Source organism: Oncorhynchus kisutch, linkage group LG14 (assembly GCF_002021735.2).
Source record: "Oncorhynchus kisutch isolate 150728-3 linkage group LG14, Okis_V2, whole genome shotgun sequence".
Lineage (NCBI taxonomy): Eukaryota > Metazoa > Chordata > Actinopteri > Salmoniformes > Salmonidae > Oncorhynchus > Oncorhynchus kisutch.
This window is the reverse complement of record NC_034187.2, coordinates 19,968,581-19,991,993: the sequence shown is the minus strand read 5'-3', so window position 1 is coordinate 19,991,993 and position 23,413 is coordinate 19,968,581. Positions and strand designations below refer to the sequence as shown.

General features: G+C 46.1%; 1 protein-coding gene across 8 annotated transcripts in view; it reads left to right on the top strand.

The window, feature by feature from the left end:
• Positions 1–23,413, top strand: part of LOC109904572 (ral GTPase-activating protein subunit alpha-1) — a 128,195-nt gene that overhangs the window by 26,564 nt on the left and 78,218 nt on the right. For 6 of the 8 annotated variants that reach the window (XM_031787982.1, XM_031787981.1, XM_031787986.1 and 3 more), the window contains 14 exons: positions 196–267; positions 422–570; positions 1,438–1,561; positions 1,965–2,134; positions 2,981–3,048; positions 4,174–4,344; positions 9,085–9,225; positions 14,721–14,909; positions 19,650–19,768; positions 19,924–20,134; positions 20,412–20,594; positions 20,915–21,073; positions 21,248–21,441; positions 21,646–21,744. In XM_031787982.1, coding sequence (XP_031643842.1) covers positions 196–267; positions 422–570; positions 1,438–1,561; positions 1,965–2,134; positions 2,981–3,048; positions 4,174–4,344; positions 9,085–9,225; positions 14,721–14,909; positions 19,650–19,768; positions 19,924–20,134; positions 20,412–20,594; positions 20,915–21,073; positions 21,248–21,441; positions 21,646–21,744 — 2,049 coding nt within the window. The remainder of the gene's footprint in view (positions 1–195; positions 268–421; positions 571–1,437; positions 1,562–1,964; positions 2,135–2,980; positions 3,049–4,173; positions 4,345–9,084; positions 9,226–14,720; positions 14,910–19,649; positions 19,769–19,923; positions 20,135–20,411; positions 20,595–20,914; positions 21,074–21,247; positions 21,442–21,645; positions 21,745–23,413) is intronic. The other 2 variants (XM_031787985.1, XM_031787984.1) reach the window with 1 other exon arrangement.

Sequence of the window (23,413 nt, the reverse complement as noted above, 5' to 3'; positions counted from 1 at the left end):
GATGGATGGAAGCACCAGGGTCCATTAAGGAATACATTTTGCAATGGAAAAGGACTCCTTGTTTCAGTCCGTTTTCTTACATTTGGTGTCTAATGAACACAACCCTCAACAAAGACAAGTAAGTACACATGATGGCGCCTGTCTTCATGGTATCTCAGTCTAACACTTCTTGTGTATGTCTTTCTGTGTCCTCAGGGGGTGAATAAAGTGTCTGAGAAAGAGCTGCTGGAGTACAGTGTGCATGCCGGTGTTCAGCCCACTCTACAGGTATTTTCTATTGCCCAACACATACACACATTATGATAAATCGGCAACCACATAAAGTCTTATTCTGGAATGATCACTAACTTCCATCTGATACTGTCCAGTTCCATGCCTTTCTTCACCACCACCATCTACCCCTCACTCTCTTTCACCCCAGGTGTTTGTCACCAACTCTGCCAACGTTTTTCTGCTGGAGCCAGCCAACGAGCTCAAGGTGTTGCTGGAGGAACATGTTGACATGTGCAAGAGAGTCCTCAACATCTACCGCAGCCTGGTCATGCATGAAACCATGGACCAGAAGACATGGTACAGCACCACAACACTACATGCTAACACTGAGCAGCGTATTGGTTCTAATGGGAAAGCATAGCATACATTTATGGCCAGACCCAATTTGCTACCCACCACTCCCATTAGCCCTAACCCTTCTATATTTTCAGATCTGAAGAGTCTGGTTATGTAATCTATATGACCAAAAGTATGTGGACACCTGCTCGTTGAACACCTCATTCCAAACTCATGGGCAATAATATTGAGTTGGTCCCCCATTTGCTGCTATAACAGCCTCTACTCTTCTGGGAAGGCTTTCCACTAGATGTTGGAGCATTGCTGTGGGGACTTGCTTCCATTCAGCCACAAGAACATTAGTGAGGTTGGGTACTGATGTTAAGCGATTAGGCCTGGCTCACAGTCGGCATTCCAATTCCTCCCGAAGGTGTTTGATGGGGTTGAGGTCAGGGCTCTGTGCAGGCCAGTCAAGTTCTTCCACACCCATCTCAACAAACCATTTCTGTATGGACTTCATAGACATCATAGCCACGTTGAAAGTCACTGATCTCTTCAGTAAGGCTGTTCTACTGCCAATGTTTGTCTTTGGAGATAGCATGGCTGTGTGCAAGATTTTATATACCTGTCAGCAACGGGTGTGACTGAACTAGCCGAATCCACTTATTTGATGGGGTGTCGACATACGATTTTCAGGGATACAGTATCTTCAACCTATCTTCCTTTCCCCCTGAACACTGGATACAGAGACCCTGCTCAGGCTTTTATTTTATGCCTGGCATGTTAGGTTAGGGCCAAGGTGGAGGGGTAGGATCCCTCATGTTACACAAAGAGTGGAAAGTTCGTATGTGACCGCTACTCTTCTGGTGTCTGTCTATGCGTCTGCAGGGAGCAGATCTTGCTGGTGCTGTTGAGGGTGACTGAGTGTGTGATGAGGAGACCTCCCTCCATCATGCCCCATGGCAAGAAGAACTTCACTCTCTCTGGGAGGCTGGCCGGGGCCGTCTTTCAGGTACCCAGCATAGTACTCACAACATACAGTTGTTGTGTCCCAAGTGGCACCCTGTTCCCTATATAATGCACTGCTTTTGACCTGGGCCCATGAGTTAAAAGCGCTGTACTATATAGGGAAGAGGATGCCATTTGGGACACCTACTGTGAAAAACCGCAAGGGCTTTTTCTTAATAGTATTTTCTTCCTCATGTCCTCTCCTTGAATCCTCCCCTCGCTTCCCACTGAAATTTTTTAAATAAGTTTGGGAGAGGACACAAGGAATCGAGGCAAAGACTTTTGAGAGAGCCATGGTGCCTCCATAACCTTCCTCTGCATGAGACCTAACTAAGGGATGTTTCTAAGGGACGTTTCTACTTGTCATGCTACTCTGTCGGTCTCTGACTCTCCTCCTTCTCTGGTAGACCTTGATAGTGGCCTGGATCAAAGGGAACCTGAACGTGTACATCTCCAGGGAGCTGTGGGACGACCTGCTGGCCGTGCTGTCCTCGCTCACCTGCTGGGAGGAGTTGGTCACAGAGTGGTCCCTCACCATGGAGACGCTCACCAAAGTTCTGGCCCGCAACCTGTACAGGTAACGACAGGAGAGAACGTTCTCAACACACATACTGTAGAAGGCACAAGTCCAAGCATTTTGTTAAGACATGTAAAGAAAATACAGTAAAACTTAAATGAATTGTCCGGGCAAATATTTGATTAAATCCCTGAACACAACAGGCGCTTATTAGAGCCAGGCTTCTATTCGAGCCAGGAGTCTTTTTCCTTAATGCACACAGCTTTTGTTCATTTTCATAGTTAATTGTTTAATTCCAGAATTCACTTCCAGCATTTTAATCAATTTATTATATTATTTCCTGCACTAATGTGTTATCTGTTACACATTGTCAAGTTTATTTTGTCTTAGTATGCCTCTATTATGTATATTTTTTTAAAGATCCTTGACAGAATAATGACTGTGCATTTTCGTCAGTTCTTACATTCGCCAATAGAGGGCGATAGGATGATTTCTGGGGGTCTATACTCCTGAAGTTGTTGACTGTTTTTGTGCTTGCCAGTTATCTAGTGGCTATCAGTTTCTTACTGCCAATAAAAACAGATGATTGCTTTTTTCAAGTCATTACTGAATTATTTAATGTTTATTTATTTAATGAATAAATCATACATTAAATCTCATAAACAATTGATGGTAATTCATGATAACCCCGTAAACAATTAATTTAGACCCGCCGTTTATTTGAGACAGGCATTTATTTGCTGAAATGTGTGCCTATTGCCTGCCTATTAAAAGGGACCGGCGGCTATTTGAGACTGCGTTTTAATTGAAGTTTTACGGTAATATTAAACAGAGTTTCAATTTGTAATGGAATCTAAGTGAGGGATGGCCCTTTTTTAAATGTATTTGTATTTTGTTCCTGTACAGTCTGGACCTCAACGAGCTGCCCCTGGACAAGCTGAGCGAACAGAAACAGAAGAAACACAAGGGAAAAGGTACACACGCTGCTTCCTCTCTCTATCACTCTCTCAGCAGTGTACTGGAGGGTATAGGCAGGTATACGCCGTATAACCACATGGGCATTGCATGTACTCACTTCTTAATACCCACTGATAGGTACCAAAGTGGTGTAGTGGAGGAATACGCCATTTCAATTAATAAGGCTGATGGAACAGATCAGAATGTTTAGCTTAGAATTTTGATAAACTATTAGTTCTTCACATTTAGGCGCAGCAATGTACCGATGGTTGTAGGCCTTCACGTGACTACCACATTGAAATTTGCAGGATACCGGCGTTCTGAAATGTGCACCACACATACGAGCGGTTTCATGGACAGAGATGGAAATATCCGTTCGAAATTTAAAAATAGAGGGGATTTAAATATGCAACAACCATCATGGTTTGCTAATTTGACTAAGATAATGCTTTTGGCTGCTTGACAATGGAAAAAAGTTGAAGGAAATCCAATAGAACAGGAGAAAGCATATGACTAAGTCTATATAAAAATAATTGCCTCCATGTTTCTATGGTGGGATTTTGGCTACAGGCTACTTTAAAGTAAGGTAAGACATTCCTCATAATATGAAGTAAAATGTCCAGGTTTAAAACAATTAAGAAATATAAAAAATATAGCGATGATAATGATAGGCCTAACCATCTTCTGGTAGATGGAAACACTTTCCCAAAACCTTATTTTATTGCATCAATCCAGTAGCCATTTATTTTCCAACTCCAATTCATGCGCTACAGAAACACTGCTAACCAAACAACAGTGCTAGGTGCCTGTGCAATTGGACCACTACACCACTGCTCCCTCCCTCCCTCCCTCCCTCCCTCCCTCCCTCCCTCCCTCCCTCCCTCCCTCCCTCCCTCCCTCCCTCCCTCCCTCCCTCCCTCCCTCCCTCCCTCCCTCCCTCCCTCCCTCCCTCCCTCCCTCCCCTCCCTCCCTCACTCACTCACTCACTCACTCACTCACTCACTCACTCACTCACTCACTCACTCACTCACTCACTCACTCACTCCCTCCCTCACTCCCTCCCTCACTCCCTTTCTATTTTTTAACACCACAGAGACGTTCCAACCTGAACCCAATCTTTCCCTCTCTGTGTTGGTCACTAGGGGGCGCTCACGAGGGCCAGAAGACGGCTGTGGGCCATTCGTTCTCTAAGGGCTGGAGCAGGGACCAGCCTGGGAGCGGTCAAGCAGCAGCCATGAGGCAGCGCAGTGCCACCACCGCTGGCTCCCCGGGTATGGAGAAGGCCAGGAACATCATGCGCCAGAAGACTGTGGGTTAGTGTCACAGCCATCATATTTATCAGAGGAAACTACATGTCTACATATGGGAAGGGTGGTTGTCTTAACCTTATGGCAAGGCGTTTAAGATATATTTTCATGGATGATTTAAAATGCTTTATGTGATGGTTTCAGTAGATCTATGTACGTGGCACATTTGAGTAAGATTTTGGTGTAATGGTCAATGCTGCTATAATACTGCTATACTGCTGTTAACTGTCATTAAATGATTTTAGCCATTTATACATAATCAATGAAATAGGAAATCAGTAATGTGTGGGAGTCCTCCAGTGAAGAAGGTTTCAACTAAGCATAAGGGTTGTGTGGGTTCTCTTTCAAGTATTCGTTTCGGTATTTCACTATGAGATACGCCCCCAGCATATTCATCAGAAGCCTTATTACACTACGCCAGCCATGATTGGCTGGACATCGAGACATGTGCGTCGGGGAAGGGTGTCCTTCCTACCTTATAAAGGACCCTGACACAGTGTTTCTGAGTCATTGTAACAGCTCTTCTCGCTTTTCATCAGAAAGCTTACCTCGACACGACTGCATTTTCCAGAGATAGCTAAACCCCTACACAGACGTGAGCTTACAACTCGCTCACCGGGTGCTTTTCTTGGGATTCCCTTCACCATAGCTAGAGGAAAATTATTTGAGTGAGTAACAGGTACAGCTGTGACACAGCTAACTCGTTCACAACCAAGTTCGCTGTATACGAACAGTGATTAGTCGTCGGCAAACTAGCCACCACGCTAGCTAGCTTTTCTTTTTTTTTTTTTTACTTCGGCAAGAAAAGTTTACTAGCTACATCAAGCTATCTTTTCAAACCTTTCCTTTCGGAAACAGTACCTGGCCATCACACCGAGTGCAACCGTCGGAGATAACCCACTCTAATCGCTAGCTATCGGCCTAGCATACCATGCAATTTTTTTCTGGCAGCTAAAAACATAGCATCCAAGCTATGCAACAAAGGCATCTCACACCTCAAACGAGAAGAAGCTCCCAGCACGAATCTGCTCCTGTGGAAATAAGATATCGGCCAAGGACACCCACTCGGTGTGCTCCGCTTGCCTTGGGCTGCAACATGCCCAGGAAGCATTAGCCTCCCTTGGCTCCTGTCCACACTGTGCCTTCTTCACTGTGAAGAGCCTCCATCGCAGGCTAGCACGCCAAGCTAACCTGAGTCAACAGGATCCTAACATGGAGACCGGCACACCGGAGGTGATGGATATCCCCACGGGAGATCGTGGCGCAACGGCTAGCACTAGCTGGGGCGACCAGCTCGACGCCATAGCACCGCTGCTGGAGGACTCCACCAGCGACCTCGCGACCCCCCCCCCCCCAGAGGATGATTCCTTCATCCCCTCATGCCAGCCCACCAAGCTTTCTGCCGGGGAATCAGGAACAAAACACGAAGGGGGGGCATAATCCACACCAGCTCTCGGTGTGGCCCTGCAAGACGTGTGAAAACACGCTGTGAATAAACTGGTGATTCCCTGGCCCAATGCAATAGCAGAGACCACCACATCCCGCTACAAGGGTAAGAGGCTAACCAAAGCTAAACGGGCAGCCAGGCAATTACTACCAGTCTGGAGGAGGTTACCCGTACCCGGAGTACACCTTTCTCCTCCAAGAACCCTGTCCATGGTGGGTCAATGTTGGACTGCTTTGACACTTGCACCCTAGCAAAGCCACTGCGGTTTTTACTCAATATTTCCTGGTTCCAAAAAAAGGGGGGCAGCCTACGCCGATCTTAGATCTACGTGCTCTGAACAGACTCATGAGAAAGTACACTTTCAGATTGTTGACACACACTGCTCTGCTACGTTCTGTGCGCCCAGGCGATTGGTTCATATCCGTCGACCTGAGGGACGCTTACTTTCACATCTCAATATACTCCCCACACAGGACATTTCTCAGATTTGCTTTTCAGTGTGTGATCTACAAATTTCTGGTGCTCCCTTTCAGTCTCTCTTGTGTCACCTCCTGTCTTTACGGAGTGTACCGAGGCAGCTATAGCCCCACTCAGAGAGAAGGGCATTCAGCTGATGCCATACATAGACGATTGGCTGCTGTGCGCGCAATCAAAGATGAGGTCTTAGAACACAGTCAGCTATTATAGGAACACCTGACACTTCTAGGTTTCAGAATAAACACAGTAAAGAGTGTTCTGATTCCCACGCAGATAATCTCTTTCCTAGGTTTAATCCTGGATTCGGTATCGTTCAAAGCTCGCCTTTTTATGGAACATATAAGAACATTCCAAGATGGCCTAGCACTGTTTCACAGAGGGAACCTGGTCTCATTCAAAACATGCCTGAGGCCACTAGGCTTTAGTAGTCATCCCATTAGGATGTTTGAATATGAGAGGGTTTCAACGCTGGGTCTCTTCTCTGGGTCTGAGCCCAATACGTCACAAGCATCACCATGTACAGATCTCAATAGACTGCATGGTCTATCACAGCGTGCCCAGATGGGTACTATTTTATCCAGAAAAGTAGTCACGACGCACTCATCTCTCTCGGGTTGGGGTGTGACTCATGAGGGCAGAACAGTCAACGGGTTGTGGGGACCCCATCTCCGTTCTACTCACATAAACTGCCTGGAGCTCCCTAGTGTCCTTAGCATTAAAGTTGTTCCTCCCATTTCTGGAGGTGCGTCATGTTCTAGTCAGAACAGACAATACCACTGTTGTGGAGTACATAAACAGACAAGGGGGACTGCTATCCCCTCACTTACACACACGGGCACACATACTGATTATGTGGAGCAGTGTGCATCTCCAGTCACTGAGAGCTACTCATGTACCAGGAGTACTAAATCTGGGGGCAGATTTACTTGCCAGGGGGAACCCTCTATACAGAGAGGGGAAGCTCCACCCAGAGGTAGCCAATCAGGTTTTGATGTACTTCGGCATGCCAGCAGTGGATCTTTATGCATCAATGGAGAGTACTCAGTGTCCACTGTTATTTTCCGTGAGGGATCGGGATGCACCGATGGGAGTGGACTCGTTGGCGCACGAGTGGTCACGCGTCCTCCTGTATGCATTATCCCTCTGATCCTGATTTCCCCCACCCTAGCCAGGGTGCGATAGATGGGCCTATCGCTCATACTAGTAGCGCCACATTGTAATTTCCACTATGAGTGCTAGAGCCGCATCCATTTTAGTCCCTTTATAATTATAAATGGCAGGTGTTTGAGGAATGGTGCGCTAAAATACAGACAGTGTCATTCCAGTGCTCTGTCCTGGTAATCCTGTCATTTCTACAGGAATTAGTAGAAAAAGGAAAGGCTTTTTCTACTATTAAAGTATATCTGGCAGCTATTTTGGCTTGTCGGGAGGGTTTTGGGAACATGACAGGAGGGCAACACCCCCTTGTCACCTGTTTTATAAAGGGTGCACGTCGCTTGTGTCCGGTGTCCAAACTGCTGGCCCCGTCATGGGATTTATCAGTTGTTTTGGATGCTCTACGCCAACAGCCTTTTGAGCCGCTGGATCAGGTGGAACTGAAGATTCTTTCATTTAAGACTGCGCCATTACGACTACTGACTTCTGCAAAGCATGTAAGTGACATTCGCGCATTCTCGGTGCACTCGTCATGTGTGCAATTTGCACCTGGTAACAATAGGGTATCATTGTGGCATCAACAATTGCATATGTTGTGTCCAGTACGTGCTCTGCGCATTTACATGGACAGGGGTGATTTAGGAAATGTGATCATTGGTTTGTTTCCTGGGTGAAACCTCACAGGTAAAGCACTCACTAAACAATGCCTCTCCCACTGGATAGTGGGGGCTATTGCTTTGGCCTGCACAAGTAAGGGTCTTCAGTCTCCTGCTGGTTACGGGCTCATTCCACTAGAGGAATGGCTATGTCCTGGGCTTTATTTAGGGGCATATCTGTCCAAGATATTTGCTCAGCAGCGAGTTGGGCTTTGCCTTTGCAAAGTTTTATGGGCTTGATGTCACTGCACCAACCCTGGTGCATACTGTTTTACGTGTAGGATCTTCTGCGGGTAAGGCCCATTTGTGTGATATATAGCACAGGGCAGTGAAATACCGAAACGAACACTTGAAAGAGAACTACAGGTTACAACTGTAACCCCGGTTCTCTGATAGTATGAGTGAGGTATTTCACCAGACCACCCCCTCCTTGCATGAGCGAGGAAGATGTGTGGCTTATTCTTGAATGACTCAGAGATGCTGCGTTGGGTCCTTTATAGGGTAGGAGGGACACCCTTCCCCGACGCACACGTCTCGACGTCCAGCCAATCATGGCTGGCGTACTGTAATAAGGCCTCTGACGAATACGCTGGGTGCGTATCCCATAGTGAAATACTTCACTCATACGATCAGAGAACCGGGGTTACAGTCGTAACCTACAGTCACAATCACGGAGGGCTCTGTGACCTGGCTCCTGAGGTACAGACAGACAGCAGCTTTGCCTTTTCCTAGTTCTCCTCTCTGAAGGTCACTGCTCTCTGCCTTACGCTCACAGTCCTCACTTTCCCCTTTCACTTTCTCACCTTCCTCCTCTCTCCCGTTTTTACCTTCCTCTTCTTTCTAAACTCCTTTTCTATCTATTTCCTCTCTGTCCCTCTATTCCACGACCCTTACTCTTCTCTATTTTCTCTTCCCTCTCCCCTTTCCTTCTTTCACCTCCCCTCCCTCCTTTCTCTCCTTCTCCTCACTTCTCTCTCCTCTCTGTGTTGCGTGCGTCCGTCCGTCCCTCAGCCCTGCGTAGCTGCTCTACGGGCGACAGCTTCCTGTCCCAAGCCTTTATCCGCAGCGCTAAAAGTGCCCCTGTCCTGATCCATCCTCTCCACCCTCTCCTGTCTGACTCTGTCCTCACCTCCCTAGCTGACGAGCTGGCAGGTAGAGCCTACTACTCTACGCCTGTACCTCTATCTGTACCTGTGTGTCTATCTGTACCCCCTTCCACCCACTTCACTTCTTCACTCACTATCTGTATGTTCTTGTCTGTCTTTGCATGTTGTTTCTATGCTTGCCTTTGCTTGTGATTGCACACAGCCTGCTTGTCTTGGTGTGTTTGTGAGCTCTTGTTTGAGGATATTTCTCTCAGGCCTAGACTCTGGGGGTGTGTTGTGTTTTTAGGCTGTTTCTGAATCACTATTTAATATCCTTCTCAGATCCAAACAGTTTCCACTGCATGCGGTTTGGTGTGCACACCTAGTCCCTATAAATGTATGATTTTATGGCTTCTGCTAAAATATGACATATTGTCAACCCATTATTTAAATGATTTTTTGGGGATGCATTTTCATTTGTTCTTATTGATGTATTGTAATTAGTCTGTTTCCTCTACTGCAGCTGTTTTGGCTTTAATGATATGGATATGATTGGATGCAGCTTAAATATTCATTTACCATGAAAAGGAATGCAGTTTTTGCCATGTTTTGTCTGCCATTGTTTTTGTATATGAGAACATGCATACATAAGAAAACAACATGTTATTGCATGGACTTGGTTGGTGCCTTTGGGTGAAATGAAACCATTAATACAAACCTGCCTATTGGGATGACTAAATTCAACCACCTGATCTTTTCATCCTTTACACAGATGTACAATGCATTCGGAAAGTATTCAGACTCCTTCCCCTTTTTCACATTTTCTTAACGTTACACAGCCTTATTCTGAAATTGATTAAACAGATTTTTTTCTCTCATCAATCTACACACAATACCCCATAGATGACGAATGTAAATGTAAATGTATTAAACATTTTAAACAGATAGAGTCTGCCCCGAAGCCACTCCTGTGTTGTCTTCACTGTGTGCTTAGGGTCATTGTCCTGTTGGAAGGTGAACCTTTCAAATTCAATTTTATTGGTCACATGCACATGGTTAACAGATGTTAAAGTGAGTGTAGCGAAATGCTTGTGCTTCTAATTCCGACAGTGCAGTAATATCTAACAAGTAATCTAACAATTCCCCACACAACTACCTAATACACACAAATCTAAAGGGGTGAGTGAGAATATGTACAGTTTAAGTCGGAACTTTACATACACCTTAGCCAAATACATTTAAACCCAGTTTTTCACAATTCCTGACATTTAATCCTAGTAAAAACGCCCTGTATAAGGTCAGTTAAGATCACCACTTTATTTTAAGAATGTGAATGTGAAATGATAGAATAATAGTAGAGCGAATGATTTATTTCAGCATTTCTTTCTTTCATCACATTCCCAGTGGGTCAGAAGTTTACATACACTCAATTAGTATTTGGTAGCATTGCCTTTAAATAGTTTAACTTGTGTATAACATTTTGGGTAGCCTTCCACAAGCTTCCCACAATAAGTGGGTGATTTTTGGCCCATTCCTCCTGACAGAGCTGGTCTAACTGAGTCAGGTTTGTAGGTCACCTTGCTCGCGCACACTTTTTCAGTTCTGCCCACAGATTTCCTGTAGGTTTGATCTCAGGGCTTTGTAATGGCCACTCCAATACCTTGACTTTGTTGTCCTTAAGCCATTTTGCCACAACTTTGGAAATATGCTTAGGGTCATTGCCCATTTGGAAGACCCATTTGCGACCAAGCTTTAACTTCCTGACTGATGTCTTGAGATGTTGCTTCAATATATCCACATAATTTTCCTGCCTAATGATGCCATCTATTTTGTGAAGTGCACAAGTCCCTCCTGCTGCAAAGCACCCCCACAACATGATGCTGTTCTTTGGCTTGCAAGCCTCCTCCTTTTTCCTCCAAACATGACGATGGTCATTATGGCCAAATAGTTATATTTTTGTTTCACCAGCCCAGAGGACATTTCTCCAAAATGTACGATATTTGTCCCCAGGTGCAGTTGCAAACCGTTGTCTGGCTTTTTTATGGCGGTTTTGGAGCAGTGGCTTCTTCCTTGCTGAGCGGCCTTTCAGGTTGTCAATATAGGACTCGTTTTACTGTGGATATAGATACTTTTGTACCTGTTTCCTCAAGCATCTTCACAAGGTCCTTTGCTGTTGTTCTGGGATTGATTTGCACTTTTCGCACCAAAGTACGTTCATCTCTAGGAGACAGAACGTGTCTCCTTCCTGAGCAGTATGATGGCTGCGTGGTCCCATGGTGTTTATACTTGCATACTATTGTTTGTACAGATGAACATAGTACCTTCAGGCATTTGGAAATTGCTCCCAAGGATGAACCAGACTTGTGGAGGTCTACAATTGTTTTTCCGAGGTCTTGGCTGATTTCTTTTGATTTTCCAATGATATCAAGTAAAGAGGCACTGAGTTTGAAGGTAGGCCTTGAAATACATCCAAAGGTACACCTCCAATTGACTCAAATGATGTCAATTAGCCTATCAGAAGCTTCTAAAGCCATGACATAATTTTCTGGAATCTTTCAAGCTGTTTAAAGGCACAGTCAAGTTAATGTATGTAAACTTCTGACCCTCTGGAATTGTGATACAGTGAATTCTAAGTGAAATAATCTGTCTGTAAACAATTGTTGGAAAAATAACTTGTGTCATGCACAAAGTAGATGTCCAAACCGACTTTCCAAAATTATAGTTTGTTAACAAGAAATTTGTGGAGTGGTTGAAAAATGAGTTTTAATGACTCCAACCTAAGTGTATGTAAACTTCCGCCTTCAACTGTACATATACAGTGCCTTGCGAAAGTATTCGGCCCCCTTGAACTTTGCAACCTTTTGCCACATTTCAGGCTTCAAACATAAAGATATAAAACTATTTTTTTGTGAAGAATCAACAACAAGTGGGACACAATCATGAAGTGGAACGACATTTATTGGATATTTCAAACTTTTTTAACAAATCAAAAACTGAAAAATTGGGCGTGCAAAATTATTCATCCCCTTTACTTTCAGTGCAGCAAACTCTCTCCAGAAGTTCAGTGAGGATCTCTGAATGATCCAATGTTGACCTAAATGACTAATGATGATAAATACAATCCACCTGTGTGTAATCAAGTCTCTGTATAAATGCACCTGCACTGTGATAGTCTCAGAGGTCCAGAGAGCATCATGAAGAACAAGGAACACACCAGGCAGGTCCGAGATACTGTTGTGAAGAAGTTTAAAGCCAGATTTGGATACAAAAAGATTTCCCAAGCTTTAAACATCCCAAGGAGCACTGTGCAAGCGATAATATTGAAATGGAAGGAGTATCAGACCACTGCAAATCTACCAAGACCTGGCCGTCCCTCTAAACTTTCAGCTCATACAAGGAGAAGACTGATCAGAGATGCAGCCAAGAGGCCCATGATCACTCTGGATGAACTGCAGAGATCTACAGCTGAGGTGGGAGACTCTGTCCATAGGACAACAATCAGTCGTATATTGCACAAATCTGGCCTTTATGGAAGAGTGGCAAGAAGAAAGCCATTTCTTAAAGATATCCATAAAAAGTGTTGTTTAAAGTTTGCCACAAGCCACCTGGGAGACACACCAAACATGTGGAAGAAGGTGCTCTGGTCAGATGAAACCAAAATTGAACTTTTTGGCAACAATGCAAAACGTTATGTTTGGCGTAAAAGCAACACAGCTCATCACCCTGAACACACCATCCCCACTGTCAAACATGGTGGTGGCAGCAAAGTCGCAAAGTTCAAGGGGGCCGAATAATTTCGCAAGGTGCTGTAAATATATGGATGAGCGATGGCCAAGCAGCATAGGCAAGGTGCAATAGATGGTATAAAATACTGTATATACATATGATATGAGTAATGTAAGATATGTAAAGTTTATTAAAGTGGCATTGTTTAAAGTGACTAGTGATCCATTTATTAAAGTGGCCAGTGATTGGTTCTCAATATATGCAGCAGCCTCTCTATGTTAGTGATGGCTGTTTAGCAGTCTGATGGCCTTGAGATAGAAGCTGTTTTTCAGTCTCTTGGTCGCAGCTTTGATGCACCTGTACATACCTCGCCTTCTGGATGGTAGCGGTGTGAACAGGGTGTGGCTCAAGTGGTTATTGTCCTTGATTGTCTTTTTTGCCTTCCTGTGACATCGGGTGCTATAGGTGTCATGGAGGGCAGGTAGTTTGCCCCCGGTGATGCGTTGTGCATATTGCACCACCCTCTGGAGAGCCTTGTGGTTGAGGGCGGTGCAGTTGCTGTACCAGAATGTGTTACAGCCCGACATGATGCTCTCGTTTGTGCATCTGTAAAAGTTTGTCAGGGTTTTGGGTGACAAGCCAAATTTCTTCATCCTCCTGAGGGTGAAGAGACGCTGTTGCGCCTTCTTTACCACTGTCTGTGTGGGTGGACCATTTCAGTTTGTCTGTGATGTGTACGCCGAGGAACTTAAAACAAAATTGATCACCCCCTTTTTCCCCAGTTTGAGGTCCTGAGATCTCTGGAGTAGGTTTTCATCAAGGATCTCTCTGTACTTTGCTTCGTTCATCTTTCCCTAAATCCGGACTAATCTCCCAGTCCCTGTCGCTTATAAACATCCCCACAGCATGATCCTGCCACACCCCAGATTGCTCAGTTTGGCTGGGCGGCCAGCTCTAGGAAGAGTCTTGGTGGTTCCAAATTTAAGAGGCTACTGTATTCTTGGGGAACTTAGACGCTGCAGACATTTTTTTTGGTACCCTTCCCAGATCTGTGCATCACAACAATCCTGTCTCTGAGCTCTACGGACAATTCCTTCAACCTCATGCCTTCGTCTGTGCACTGACATGCACTGTCGACTGTGGGACCTTTATATAGACAGGTGTGTGCCTTTCCAAATCGTGTCCCATCAACTGAATTTACCACAGGTGGACTCCAAACAAGTTGTAGAAATATCTCAAGGATGTTCAATGGAAACTGGATGCACCTGACCTCAATTTCGAGTCTTACAGCAAAGGGTCTGAATACTTACAGTACCAGTCAAAAGTTTGGAGACAAGTTTGGTTTGGTTGAGATAATGCCAAGAGTGTGCAAATCTATCATCAAGGCAAAGGGTGCTTACTTTGAAGAATCAAATTATTCCATATGTGTTAGTAGTTCTGATACCTTCGCTAATATTCCTTCGCTAATATTCTACAATGTAGAAAATAGTCAAAATAAAGAAAATTCCTTGAATAAGTAGGTGTGGCCAAAGTTTTGCCTGGTACTTTATGTAAATAAGGTATTTCTGTTTTTTTAATACATTTGCTAAAATTTCTAAAGCGGTTTTTGCTTTGTCATTATGGGGTGTTGTGTCTAGATTGATGAAAAAACAACAACTATTAGAATTAGGCTATAAATGAACAAAATGTGGAAAATATATGACTGTATATAATCATATTGCTGCACCACGGTGTGGTGTATGTTACTGATCCATTCCCTTCGCTGTGTTTTCCTGCACGTAGAGTTGGTAGGACCCCTCTCCAGTGAGCTGTGCCCTGTGTATCCCCTTTGTCCAGATATGGAGGACCCCCCCATGGTCATGGCCTCTCGGGCACCCAGGATCCGCCACTGCTCCCAGAGCGAGAATACCCCGGCCTCTGAGGTGTTCTCAGCATCCAGTGACCTGGAACCCCAGGGGCCTCCGCTCCCCCGCAGCAGCAGCGCTTCTGACATCATGGAGCCCTTCATCGCTGAGAGGGTCAAAGGTGCACTTCCTGTCCCCGACAGTCCCCCCTCTCACTCCACCATCACCGCTGTCTTTGCCCCCCACCACGCCCACCACCCCCCTTGCTCCTCCCGGAGCCACTCCCTGCACCCCCCCAACCCCCACACAGCCCCAGGTAGCAGGGTAGCCTCTCTGGAAGTGGGGGATAGCATCTATGACTACCTGTGGCATATGATAGGCCCCCGCCCCCCTGCCCCTGACTGGACATGTGGTGGAGCCTCCTTCTCCTCCAACCTCACCCAGTCCTCTGAGAGAGATGAGGAGGGGGAGATGCAGGGGGAGGAGGACCTGCTTAGCTCTCTCAGGGAGTACCTGATGCACATAAACCTGGAGGGGGGAGGTGGAGGGGGGGAGAGGGGTAGCCCTAGTGATGCTGTGGAGGGTCGCACTGTGATGGTACAGTCAGGGTCACAGCAGGTCAGGAGACAGGTCCAGGTAAGGCAGCATAGCATCTTAAACTCAGCAGAAGAGAGCAGTACAGAGGCAGAGCAGCAGCCTGCTGAGAAGAGCATCTATGAGTGTTTGGAACAGAGTGATGACTGGGAGCTGATCAGCAGGGCGAGCTCTAGTCTTGACCAGCATGTAACTACTCGGGGAACCGAGAATAGGGAAGAGCCCTACTTGGTCAGGCAAGACGCCACAGAGTGTGAGTATAATAATGAAACAGGAGGTTCAGGCCAAGAGGCCCCTCAGCCCCAGCAGCAGTCCTTCTCCCTCAACCTCCACCACTCCCTGAAGCCCAGGCTGGTCCGGGGTAGGCCCAAAAAGCGCCATGGGACAGGGGGAGGGGTACACGTCAGCTTCCGGCCCTCCACAGAGTCTGTCCAGTTCCACAGCCCTCTAGACTCCAAGGAGGCCCACTGGAGGACCAGGCTGCGCCGCCTCAGCCACTTCAGCAGCCACTCTGTAGGAGGGGTGGGGTCTGGAGGGGCTGGGGCAGGGTTGGGGGGGTCAAAGGGTAAAGATAGGTCAGGAGGGGAGGGGGTGAGCGGAAGTGGGGAGCAGCCGGAACGGGAGGCCAGTGGTGTGGGGGGTCATGCGACTGAGCCAGGACGTGTCCGTCTGGGGCACTCCTCCCTTCGGCCTCGTGGGACCCGGTCCAGGTCCCAGGATGCGGAGTCGGGGCTCAGTCCTCCTCGGCAGCAGCAGGGGGCTCTGTTGGGCGGTGTGTATAAATCTGTGGTCCATGCTCTCTCCAAGCCCAAGGCCCACGCCTCCGGCTCCGCGTCCCCGCAGCGGCAAAGCAAAACCCCCGGCGTGGCCACAGAGGCGCCCCTGAGGGACCTGTACACTCATGTATTGGGCTATTTTGGAAAGAAAGTACCAGGTGAGAGACTTGAGAAGCGTCACTGTGCTCCAAGGCACTACCACAACATGGAAAAACAAAACTACAGAATGAAACAAAAACACAAAGCACCACCGTTCTATCTCCTCCATCTTTTTCAGTTTTTTTTATTAACTGTTTTTGCTGAATGCGGATTGAATTGAAGCTTTTTTTTTTTGTCTTTCCTGTTTTAAAGTAGCAGACATGATCCCAAAAAAGAACCAAAGCCCGGCCAAAGGCCCCTCCTCCTGGGATGAGTCTCCCCTCCTCCTCCTACAGCTTCTTGGACTAAATCTCTTCTGCCCCTCCTCTTCCTTCCCTGAATGATGCATGCGGCCTCATACCTCCGCCTTCTCTATCATAGCAACTCAACACCTTACAACACATTAACTGCACACACTGGGGGCAAATCTACAGGCCAAAACTGGCCATTGATAAATTGACACAGAACACATAGTGTAGCATGATACTGGTCTATGAAGTCCATTTCTTCCATGTATACATGAAACTGGGAAATGTATCTGTGTCCTCCAGACTAAGCTGATGCTCTAATAACAACATGTCAATATACCTCCAAACAGGTGGGGGCAGTATAACCCTTTTGATGTAGAGTAGGATTTCATCACCACACATTGAGCTGGGCCCTCTTGAGTCACTTCAATGACACCACAAAGTCCAATGTCTCTTATTTTTTCTTCCACTAAATTTCACTGGTGTAGCTAGATACTATTTTAACATTGGCAGTTGACACAGCTTGCCATAATCTTTGGGTTAGCAGAACATGCAGTAGCGGCTTCTTTGGGCAGTAGATTCACACATTTTTAATGGCAGGTCACTAGTTTAAAACTTTAACACTGTTGAAAGTTCAAACTATCCAGAGAAATGTCATGGGATGGAAACATACTCTCTGCCCTCTGCTTCTCTTTGACAATCCAGTTCAACATTTAAGTGAATACAGTAACTGTTAATTAATGTATCATGGCCTTCATATGTATGCTGCCTCATCTTTCAGTTTCCCTTGGCTACCCAGTTAACACACTAACTGACTGGCCGCTCCCTCGCCCAACCACAGTGCAGTTTACATAGCTAGACTAAATGACTGACCGCTCCCTCACCAAACCACAGTGCAGTTTACATAGCTAGACTGACTGACAGCTCCCTCGCCCAACCACAGTGCAGTTTACATAGCTAGACTAACTGACTGGCCGCTCCCTCACCAAACCACAGTGCAGTTTACATAGCTAGACTGACTGACTGACCGCTCCCTCACCCAACCACAGTGCAGTTTACATAGCTAGACTGACTGACTGACCGCTCCCTCACCCAACCACAGTGCAGTTTACATAGCTAGACTAACTGACTGACCGCTCCCTCACCCAACCACAGTGCAGTTTACATAGCTAGACTGACTGACTGACCGCTCCCTCACCCAACCACAGTGCAGTTTACATAGCTAGACTAACTGACCGCTCCCTCACCCAACCACAGTGCAGTTTACATAACTAGACTAACTGACCGCTCCCTCAACCAACCACAGTGCAGTTTACATAGCTAGACTAAATGATTGATCGCTACCTCACCCAACCACAGGGCAGTTTACATAGCTAGACTAACTGACCGCTCCCTCACCCAACCACAGTGCAGTTTACATAGCTAGACTAACTGACTGACCGCTCCTTCACCCAACCACAGTGCAGTTTACATAACTAGACTAACTGACCGCTCCCTCAACCAACCACAGTGCAGTTTACATAGCTAGACTAAATGATTGATCGCTACCTCACCCAACCACAGGGCAGTTTACATAGCTAGACTAACTGACCGCTCCCTCACCCAACCACAGTGCAGTTTACATAGCTAGACTAAATGACTGACCGCTCCCTCACCCAACCACAGTGCAGTTTACATAGCTAGACTAACTGGCCGCTCCCTCACCCAACCACAGTGCAGTTTACATAGCTAGACTAACTGACCGCTCCCTCACCCAACCACAGTGCAGTTTACATAGCTAGACTAACTGGCCGCTCCCTCACCCAACCACAGTGCAGTTTACATAGCTAGACTAACTGACCGCTCCCTCACCCAACCACAGTGCAGTTTACATAGCTAGACTAACTGGCCACTCCCTCACCCAACCACAGTGCAGTTTACATAACTAGACTAACTGGCCGCTCCCTCACCCAACCACAGTGCAGTTTACATAACTAGACTAACTGGCCGCTCCCTCACCCAACCACAGTGCAGTATACATAGCTAGACTAACTGACCGCTCCCTCACCCAACCACAGTGCAGTTTACATAGCTAGACTAACTGACCGCTCCCTCACCCAACCACAGTGCAGTTTACATAGCTAGACTAAATGACTGACCGTTCCCTCACCCAACCACAGTGCAGTTTACATAGCTAGACTAACTGACCGCTCCCTCACCCAACCACAGTGCAGTTTACATAACTAGACTAACTGGCCGCTCCCTCACCCAACCACAGTGCAGTTTACATAGCTAGACTAACTGACCGCTCCCTCACCCAACCACAGTGCAGTTTACATAGCTAGACTAACTGACCGCTCCCTCACCCAACCACAGTGCAGTTTACATAGCTAGACTAAATGACTGACCGTTCCCTCACCCAACCACAGTGCAGTTTACATAGCTAGACTAACTGGCCGCTCCCTCACCCAACCACAGTGCAGTTTACATAGCTAGACTAACTGACCGCTCCCTCACCCAACCACAGTGCAGTTTACATAGCTAGACTAACTGACCGCTCCCTCACCCAACCACAGTGCAGTTTACATAGCTAGACTAACTGGCCGCTCCCTCACCCAACCACAGTGCAGTTTACATAGCTAGACTAACTGACCGCTCCCTCACCCAACCACAGTGCAGTTTACATAGCTAGACTAACTGACCGCTCCCTCACCCAACCACAGTGCAGTTTACATAACTAGACTAATCTCTGTTCTGTGATGTGCTGTACTCATGGCTTACACAAGACAAGGTTCTCTCTCTCTCTCTCTCTCTTGGACTGCATGCATGTGAGTAACTCCTGCATCGCTTTACTGGTTGGACTCAGTTGTGTTGGTTGGATTTTCTTTAAGATTGTTTCGTTGAGAATTGTGCAGCAGTTACCTTAATTCTTCATCTTTATTTAACAGCACATACAACACCACAGTTACCTTACTTTATTGACTGATACTTTTACACAGGCATACATTTCTGAACATTATCCACTGCCTATAGGAATGACATGCATTCAATATTTTAGTCCAATGGTCTTGTATTGTGTTGAGGATATCTGTGTGATAAAGATGTGAAGATGCTTCTAGCTGTGTGTGTCAGTATCTTCTGACAGTGGGGTGACGTGTACGTCCTTTGCTCTCTGCCTGGACACAGGCAACAAAGAGGACCCTTGTCAGACAATGCGTGCTGTGTCCAGTGATAACGGCAACCAAAACTTTGGAGACCTGATGGACGAATTTATCCAAGAGCGTCTGCGAGCGAGAGGCACCTCTGTAAGTCACCTTTCAATTTTCTTTTTCATTTCTCAGGCACACGCGTGCACACACACAATTTCTGAGTTAATAAGTGAATGTTCTCAGCTCATGCTCTCTATATTTTTAGTCCAAACATTAGAGTACTAACTTCTCCTCTCTATCTCTCTCTGTAGGGCATGACGAGGCGTGACAGTAGCCCCTGTAGTCTGGAGATCCCCAAAGACCTGCCGGAGCTCCTGGGCCGTCAGAACGTCTCACAACCCGTGGACGACCCCGGTGTGCCCTCTGAGTGGACCTCCCCCGCCAGCAGCAGCGACGTCATCAGCTCCGACAGCCAATCGGACTCGTTCAACGCCTTCCAGTACGCCAACTGCAAGTTGGAAAGTAAGTGACATCACCACAGCTGACGACACATCTCGTTAAATCAGTGACTCGTGTTGTTGAGGATATTACAGGTTATAAATCATGATTATATCAGTTAGCTCACACTTGCTTTGCATGCATATTGGTTGTGTAAAAAAACAGGTTCTGTAACTAAGTAACATAGTAGGGGAGTGGATCGGAGTGGGAGTGGATCGGAGTGGGCGGGAATTGTATATTGCTCTTGACATGCTGGAGGACTACTACTTGTACTGACCACTGGGTGGCACTATGCTGTTAGATTTCAGCTTTGGTCCAGATGGCTGTGGTGCGGGGTCTTTGGACCAGGATAACGCTAGCCTTGGAGGGCTGCCCCAAACTGCAGAGGAACAGGAGCTGTCCAGCCTCACCACCCTGCACATAGATTCAGAGACCAGCAGTCTGAGCCAGCACGGCCTGTCTGCAGACGCCATCACCATCACAGGTCAGAGAGAGAGAGAGAGACACACATACACACACACACACACACACAGACTCAGAGACCAGCAGTCTGAGCCAGCAAGGCCTGTCTACAGACACCATCACAGGTCAGAGTTGCAGATTCACAAATCAGAACACATCGGCATTCAATGTCCACATCACTCATCCTTTTATACATCTTAGTGACGTTCCCACATTAAAGGACTTTGATCATCTAGGAAAGCTCATAGAAATCCATGATAAAATAAGGTTTCAATCCAATAAATTATTATTATACAATGTCTACCTAATTCATTACATCAATCTCTGTGTGCCTTCATCCAGGTTCAGAGAGTGCGTCCCCGATGCATTCCCTGGGTGGTTCCTGCTCACAGAGCCCGTCTCCAGCCACCCTGACCGCTGAACACATAGGGCTGCAGCACGAGGACCTGCAGCTGGATGAGAAACTACATCACTCTGTACTACACACTCCTGATGACCTGGGTAATACACACACACCCACACTGCTCTCTATAGTAACTGGTTTATCTAGTCACTACCCAAACTTGAACGGCCCCTCACCTATCTGTCACACAACACAAACACACTACACACTCAGCCTTACTTACATACTAACAGTGAACTCAAAAGTGTTGTCCCCCTTTTCCCTCCTCTCAGAAACCAGTGAGTTTCCTACAGAGGACTGCAGTGTGATGGCCGGTGGCTCCCTGACCGGTTGGCACGCTGACGTTGCTACGGTGATGTGGCGGAGGATGCTAGGCATTCTGGGTGATGTGAACACCATTAAGGACCCAGAGATCCACGCGCAGGTCTTTGACTATCTCTGTGAGCTGTGGCAGAACCTGGCCAAGGTGAGGAACCATACGGGAATCAGACTGTGTACTCAATACAAGAATGGAAGTTACTGGATCAATGTATGTAAGACACTCATTCACAACATTAATTTACTCTTTCTTTCTCTTTCTCTCTCCTTTCTTTCTTTTTCTCCTATCTTCTCTCTCTCACTCTCTTTTCTTTCTTCTTTCTCTCTTTCTCCTTTCTCCCTCTCTCACCAGATCAGAGATAATCTGGGCATCTCTCTGGACAACCAGTCATCTCCTCCTCCCCCGGTCCTCATCCCTCCCCTCCGGATCCTCACCCCCTGGCTCTTCAAAGTAAGTATTACCCCTCACTGTTCCATTACTTTATAAAATACATGTACTTTGAGGGTAACATACAGTACCAGTCAAAAGTTTGGACACAGCTACTCATTCAAGGGTTTTTCTTTATTTGTACTATTTTCTACATTGTCAAATAATAGCGAAGGCATCGAAACTATGAAATAACACATGGAATCACGTAGTTACCAAAAAAGTGTTAAACAAATCAAAACAGATTTTAAATTCTTCAAAGTAGCCACCCTTTGCCTTAATGACAGCTTTGCACACTTGGCATTCTTTCAACCAGCTTCATCTGGAATCCTTTTCCAACAGTCTTGAAGGAGTTCCCACATATGCTGAGCACTTGCTGGATGCTTTTCCTTCGCTCTGCGTTCCAACTCATCCCAAATCATCTCAATTGGGTTAAGGTCGGGTGATTGTGGAGGCCAGGTCATCTGATGCAGCACTCCATCACTCTCCTTCTTGGTCAAATAGCCCTTACACAGCCTGGAGGTGTGTTGGGTTATTGTCCTGTTGAAAAACAAATAATTGTTGGGATGGCATATCACTGCAGAATGCTGTGGTAGCCATGCTGGTTAATTGTGCCTTGAATTCTAAATAAATGTCAGACAGTGTCACTAGCAAAGCACCCCCACACCATCCCACCACCTCCATGCTTCACTGTGGGAAATACACATACAGAGATCACCCTTTTACCTACTCTACGTCTCACAAAGACATGGCAGTTGGAACCAAAAATCTCAAATTTGGACTCATCAGACCAAAGGACAGATTTACACTGGTCTAATGTCCATTGCTCGTGTTTCTTGGCCCAAGCAAGTCTCTTCTTATTGGTGTCCTTTAGTAGTGGTTTCTTTGCAGCAATTCGACCATGAAGGCCTGATTCACGTAGTCTCCTCTGAACATTTGATGTTGAGATGTGTCTGTTATTTATCCGGGTTGTAATTTGAGGTGCAGTTAACTCTAATGAACTTATCCTCTGCAGCAGAGTTAACTCTGAGTCTTCCTTTCCTGTGGCGGTCCTCATGAGAGCCAGTTTCATCATAGTACTTGATGGTTTTTGCGACTGCACTTAGTTTTTGAAAGTTGTTGAAATTTTCCAGATTGACTGACCTTCATGTCTTAAAGTAATGATGGACTGTCGTTTCTCTTTGCTTATCTGAGCTGTTCTTGCCATAATATGGACTTGGTCTTTTACCAAATAGGGCTACCTTCTGTATATCACCCCTACCTTGTCACAACACAACTGATTGGCTCAAATGAATTAAGAAGGAAAGAAATTCCACAAATTAACTTCTTTAGTAAGGCACACCTATTAATTGAAATGCATTCCAGGTGACTACCTCATGAAGGTGGTTGAGAGAACACCAAGAGTGTGCAAAGCTGTCATCAAGGCAACGATGACTACTAAAAAATGTATTTTGTTTTATACTTTTTTGGTTACTACATGATTCCATATGTGTTATTTCATAGTTTTAATGTCTTCACTATTATTCTACATTTTCTAAAATAGTAAAAAAATCAAGAAAACCCCTTGAATGAGTAGATGCGTCCAAACTTTTGACTGGTACAGTATGTACAGATACCAGGAGAGCCTTATTTTTAACATTACACTGAAGTGAATAACATAACTCTTCTACCCTTGTATCTGTGACTGTGTCAC